This window comes from Priapulus caudatus, unplaced genomic scaffold (assembly GCF_000485595.1).
Source record: "Priapulus caudatus unplaced genomic scaffold, Priapulus_caudatus-5.0.1 Scaffold1423, whole genome shotgun sequence".
Classification (NCBI taxonomy): domain Eukaryota; kingdom Metazoa; phylum Priapulida; class Priapulimorpha; order Priapulimorphida; family Priapulidae; genus Priapulus; species Priapulus caudatus.
In genome coordinates, this window is record NW_014578484.1 from 42,899 (window position 1) to 49,181 (window position 6,283).

At 41.5% G+C, this 6,283-nt stretch overlaps 1 protein-coding gene across 1 annotated transcript in view; it reads left to right on the forward strand.

The window, feature by feature from the left end:
• Positions 1-4,310: 4,310 nt before the first annotated feature.
• LOC106816584 (rho guanine nucleotide exchange factor 3-like) overlaps positions 4,311-6,283 on the forward strand; it is a 23,187-nt gene continuing 21,214 nt past the window's right edge. Inside the window, exons 1-3 of the mRNA XM_014821206.1 lie at positions 4,311-4,385; positions 4,668-4,775; positions 5,821-6,060. Coding sequence (XP_014676692.1) covers positions 4,311-4,385; positions 4,668-4,775; positions 5,821-6,060 — 423 coding nt within the window. The remainder of the gene's footprint in view (positions 4,386-4,667; positions 4,776-5,820; positions 6,061-6,283) is intronic.

Below are 6,283 nucleotides of genomic sequence, written 5' to 3' on the forward strand. Positions count from 1 at the left end.
GGCGCATGTTGTATTCATGCTTTTGGTTGTTGTAACCATAATGGATACTTTTGCATTTGTCAGCATTGAACAACATTTGCCAGTCATTGCACCATCCTAGTACCGTTTGCAGGTCATGTTGCAGTGCTTCAGTGTCTGCTGTTGTGGATACTGTTCTGAATATTTTGGTATCATCTGTAAACTTTAATATATGGCTTGTGACATTTTCGTCTATGTCGTTGATGTAGATGAGAAACAGTACTGGGCCCAGTACTGAACCTTGAGGGACACCACTTGTTACCCGTGACCAATCTGAAAATTTCCCATTTAGGACCACTCGCTGCTTCCTATTTGTGAGCCAGGAAACTAGAACTAACAGGAACAGAAACCCTAACCCTAACCCTAACACTAACCCTAACCCTAACTCTAACCCTAACCCTAACCCTAACCCTAAACATACCTCATATAAAAATATAAACATAATACTAAACAACCTAAAAGTAAAACTACCTCGGGTACATATCTGTAGTACCTGTTACGACAACGACCCTTCGTGCCTGAGTAAAAGTAAGTGTTAAAGTGAGTCACTGGCACATTTATAGAACTCAACAGATTAGATAATGGATCATACCTCACTAAGACAAATATTTCTCTCACAAACATTCACGGACGGTCGACTAGCATAAATAGTAGAAATGACAAACATGAATAGTGTTATTAATTGAGAAATAGTAGTGCTAGGTAGATCTCGCTGCAACCTGTAAGCTGCCATATTGGGAAACACTGTTTGTAAATAAAGGTGCGATTGGCCGCAGGATTTGCGATGTCAACGCCCGCTTTTCATTGGATAATCTTTCCGTGACGTCACGAGTTCTGCGCCACGCTGAATTCAAAACAGAAATAGGAGGGAAATGTTTGCTAATTATAAATTTGTATTTGATGGCGCAATTTTATCGTATAGATTTTAAAAACTAGAGACGCATCATCACGCCATATAGGTAATCAAAGTGGAAATGGAGATAGAGCAAGAAAACGCCGATACTTACAGGTAACGTAAGAGTTTGTCTACGCGCAGCATTGTCAGTGAAATACAATCTAGACTAGTCAGTCAGCTGTACTATCTGACAGTCCGACTGAGTACACACCTCCTAAGCTGTTTCTAGTGAAGATCTGTGTACAAATATCTATCATTAGCCGTGATATCGTAGAGTTTTTAGTCACACAGTTAGCGCAGTTTGCTCAACTTGGGACGTAAAAGAACCACTGAGGGCGCAAAAGGCTCTGGCTGTGACCACCCTCAGTGGCTCTTCGGCTAAAATAAAGGCTAACTACCTGGGCTAGGCTTTACCCAAGCTAGGTCACACCCCATGGCTAGCTATAGCCCTGCGTTATTATCCACGTAACCGTGGGCTACGCAGTAAACTATCCAGATCCAGATCAACTTGTTTTGAAACATCTACTACCTAGCTTGGATGCATGGGTGCGTGGGTTACACTTCTCACAGTCACACCCGTTAGAGCAGTGGTGATAGTAGTAGTACCACCTCTCTCAGTCTCTGGGTCTGTCTGATTACCTAGGGGAGGGCCCAAGACGGAGGCAGGTTGTACTAGGTCTATGTACTGTGTAGATTCAAGATTCAAGATGTTTATTTGTGCATAAGTTGTGTATATATATATATATATTATACAGTGTACAGCGGCAAATGGGAAATATACAAGTCATACTAGTTAATCTAGTTTACAAAGGAAGCGCAGGAGTGGCGAAAGAACCCGCGGGTTATCAAAGTCTGCCACTCCTCAAAAGAAAATGTAATACTAAATAGTAGGCAGATGGGTCATTATTATAATATACTTGGTTGCCACAGTGGATGGTGAGCATGGGAAACCGCAAAAACATGACAGCGAAAATGATCAAAACATGAACAATAAAACTGAATAAAGGTGAACAAGAAACTAAACAAAGGTGAACAAACGGAATGAGCAGAACAAAACAGACAGAGCTCTAATTTACATCTACAAAATAACGTATGGGCAATAAGCGTAATAAACAGCAGTTTATACTTAATTATATATATATATATAATATAATTATATATATATATATGTATACACACACGTTTACCTATATAAATAGGCGCAATAGATACAATAGTTATACTATACATAGATTATTACTATTATTACTATAAATAGATACAATAGTTGCATTGACAGCTAATATATAACATGTTAGAGCTGTGTGGCAACAGAGCTGCAAAATGCACATATGTAACAGTATGAGAAACAGCAAAAACATGACAGAGAGAGTGAACAAAATGCAGGGTTCTCCCTACGTTGCGCAAACGGGGCGCCCGCGCCCCGTTTGGGAAAACTCCCCCCTGTTTCAAATCGTTGACGCCCCCATTTAGAACCATACAGGCCTCGCACCGCCATTAAATTCCACCGACAACACTTATACAAGACAGTTTGACAGCCCGCGGAAACAGATGTACTATAGAAATTCCACTTCGACCAGCAGAACAGAACCCGCACGCAGCGTGTATTTTTAACCCGTACTCACGCATGCATGCACGAACCTACACAAGTACAAATCAGTTTAACCCTGTACCGGACAGACGCCAGACCACTAACTGTCAGCACGCAACTCGAGCTCTTATTATCATATACAAGAACCCGCAAAATCCCGTCTATGGTGTGCGTGGCGATATTCACGCATTAAATCTACAGTGCGTAACGGTAAAAAACACGCGCCCCCCGAGCCCCCCTACAGGGTTCGTACGGTCACTGGAAAACCTGGAAAGTCAGTGGGTTCATTTTTCTTCAAAAGGCCTGGAAAAGTCCTTGAAATAGAATAACTTTGGTACAAATTCATGGAAAAGCCGATGAAATATGAACTATTATTTGATTATATTTAGTTATTAAGTAGTTTGTTTGACCTAATACAATTGCCCTTTCAATTTCCAACATTATTTCACCGGTATGTCACTCTTATTGCTGCTAAGCTAGCTGCTAGTTTGTCGGCTAAATGCATCAAAACCAAGGTCTTAGAACTTTAATGGATCTTTGGCATGGAGAAGTCATGAAAAGTCATGGACAAAATTCTCCAACTAGGGGAAGAACCCTGCCCCTATGTTCCGCTTTGCCACAAATGAAATAAGGCCCTTCGTTCAGTAACTTCATTTTTGGTGAAATCTTCAGAAAGTACTCTACATAGTCCCCCTTATCTTCTATTGCCAACAGGAACATCTTTTCAACATTTTCTGTGTTCGACTTTCGGGCAAAATCTGCTGTGCAAATTGTGTATATAAATATTTTATTAGTTACTTTAATTAGTCGGTGATCTTAATCAGAAAATCGCCGTAAAGAAGGTCTTATTTTGGCCTCGCAGAAAGGGTCTTATTAAGACCTTATTTCAACATGTGTCTTAACTAGCTATGAACCCGTTTCTATAATCCAATATACCAGAGGGTAGAAAATTAACTTTTGACACCGGGAGTCCACACGGACTCCCTACCTAACAAGAGGGAGTTCGCAGTGCCCTGGAGGTTTCAAAACTTAAAGATATTTATTAACATAATTTACCGCATGTGCTCTATTTTAAGCATTCGCATGCAAGTTGCACGTCTGCCCAATATTTTCTTTGCAGCATTTACACTGAAAAAATACAGGTAATTCCACGAGGCCGTGCTCGCGGAACGAACTAGTATCGTATGGCGGAATTTTGCAGGGAGTCACACGGACTCCTGATATATGTCAATCAGGGAGAGTCCGACAGTAAAATGCAGGGAGTATTTGACTCCGGACTCCCGTTAATTTCGCACTCTGTATTCAGAGAGGGTGAGCTAACCCCTATGCCTATAGCAACCTCATATGTACCTCTTTCGTCGGCTGATGAAAGGCAACCAGTATTTTTTAGGAAGAGGTCTGTGAACTGCACATTGTGATTGCGTTATTGGAGTAGTTTCTGTGCTCTGCAAAATACCCATGTAAGATAATATTGGCTGAGAGGGTCTATGTCCCGCCGGGTAGCTGCCGGAACGTACCTTGTACTATCTAAGTAGCCGGACGGTACGCTCCGCTAACTCCACTAACGAGTCTAGGAGAGTCACCTACGCCTACTCCCTAACCCTAACCCTAACGGTACGCCTAACAATATTTAATAGTTACCAGGGTAGTGTTCGCGGTATATCCGACGTACCAGGGTAACGTTCCGGCAGTACCCTGGGGACATAGACCCTATGAGTGATAATATTATTGGTGATGCCTTATATAATATATAGTTTTAATCAATACAGACAGCCACATGTAGAATCAGCCACACAGCGATCGGCTATGGAAGAGTTGGAAGCAGAAGAAGAGGACGATACTGTCTTCAATCCACCAACCAGGACCTTCTCGTTTAGATTGGTAAAAATGATGATGTGATTCAATAATCCATGTTGATTTATTGTCAATGATATAATAACTAATATGCAGATATTACTAATTAGTGTCAGTGTTATGTTGGAGTGAAATTCTTGACTTAACTTGGTTTTAGTTCGAAACTAAATTTCAGTGAGCTTAAATTTATTGATATATATATAAAAATAAAAATATATGCAAATTCATCATTGCTAAAAGTGTAAATCGATACAGCATCGATATCTTAGTGAGACTACTCTAGTTATACTCTCACCTATTGCTTTGCAGGGAAGGAAGCGAAGGAAATCGAACAGCAGCAATTCTAGTCAGGAGTATGACGACGTCAGTCTATGCAGCCTTAGCAGCTTGGATAGCGTCGGTAGCTTGGAAAAGCAGGTGACTACTGACTAATCACCATAATTAAACTAACGAATCATCTCAGCGTTACCATTGGTGTGCAATCTCTGCCTGAATAGCATTCTTGTTTTATTTCGTGCTTAGTATATAAACTTTTTTAATAAACGAAAATCACATCACCTGGGTCGGAAAGACCACATAGTTTTACTAAGAAAATTACTAAATTAAACTTCAAGTAATGCCAGGTATAAGTTCAATTAAATAGTAGCGTAAAATAGTTAATAGTTTAGTGAATATACTGAACCATGAAGGTCTGCTGTTAGTACCACTCCCTCCTGTATTTATCCGTTGCCGCGGCGATTTCATCCTCGCAGCCGAAGAAACGGCGCTCACTGGCAAGAGTCACTTCCCTTGCCAGCATGCTGTCTCCCTCCAAACCCATGAAGATGTTTGGGCGGTCCTTGCAGGTATGTATGTATACATGACTCTAGATAAACGAGGTAGCAGTGTGTATAGACAATAGAGTCAGCACCAACAGCTATAGCTTTTCGTTGCCTAGATGCTTGTATTAGGGCATCATTTAAAAAAAGTATTCTCAGCACTGTTAATATTTCCCTGCTAATTTCGGGGGGTAAATGTGCTCTAAAATTGGTTATTAATTAAGGTTTTAACTACGTTATCATTATTTTGCTATTACAACCCTCACTGCGATCGATTGTCGTTCGATCAAGTTATTATGAAACAAAAAATGTCTTCTTCAGCAGTTGTGTAAATACTTTGTCACTACCAGTGGACTAACCCCCCGCTGTAGTATTTACTGTGAAAGCAGCTGGGTGGCCTCGGGTTAAGGAAACGTAGATAGGCACCGCCCTATGCACCACATAAGCTTGGGAAGGGATTTAAATTACATTTAACTTTTCACAACAAAGGTCAACGCGAAACCCCAACCTTGTCTTTATCCATGGTTCGCACAGTCCTTGAAAAGTCCTTGAATTTGAGGGGAGTCCTTGAAAAGTACTTGAATTTAGTAAATGTTGATTTTGTGCTTGAAAAGTCCTTGAAAAGTTCTTAAAACAATTTTCAGTCCTCCTGTATGAACCATGTTATCGCTGTCGCCCAGAAATCACTGAGCCTCCGCAGCTTGAACCAGGAGGTCTTCCCACCTAACGGACACGCCCCACACGCTAAGCCGGACAGCAGCTTTGTGTCGCCTTACAAGAAACCCGGGCCGACGCCGACCAAGCGACGCGCGAGCAGGCTGTGGATGGACACCGTGAACGGCGCGTCGCTGAACCTATCCGTGAAGGAAGTGAAGAGGCAGGAGGTAACGATCGTCGTATTGAACCACCGGGAAAAACGAGAAGATGCTGTGTGCGTGTGTGTGTGTGTGTGTGTGTGTGTGCGTGCGTGCGTGCGTGCGTGTGTGTACGTGTGTGCATGCGTGCATGCGTGCGTGCGTGTATGTGTATATATATATATATATATGTATATATTGTATTTTCTTGGTTAAGTTTAAACAGTTGATTATCAGTTGCACTGGGTTGGGG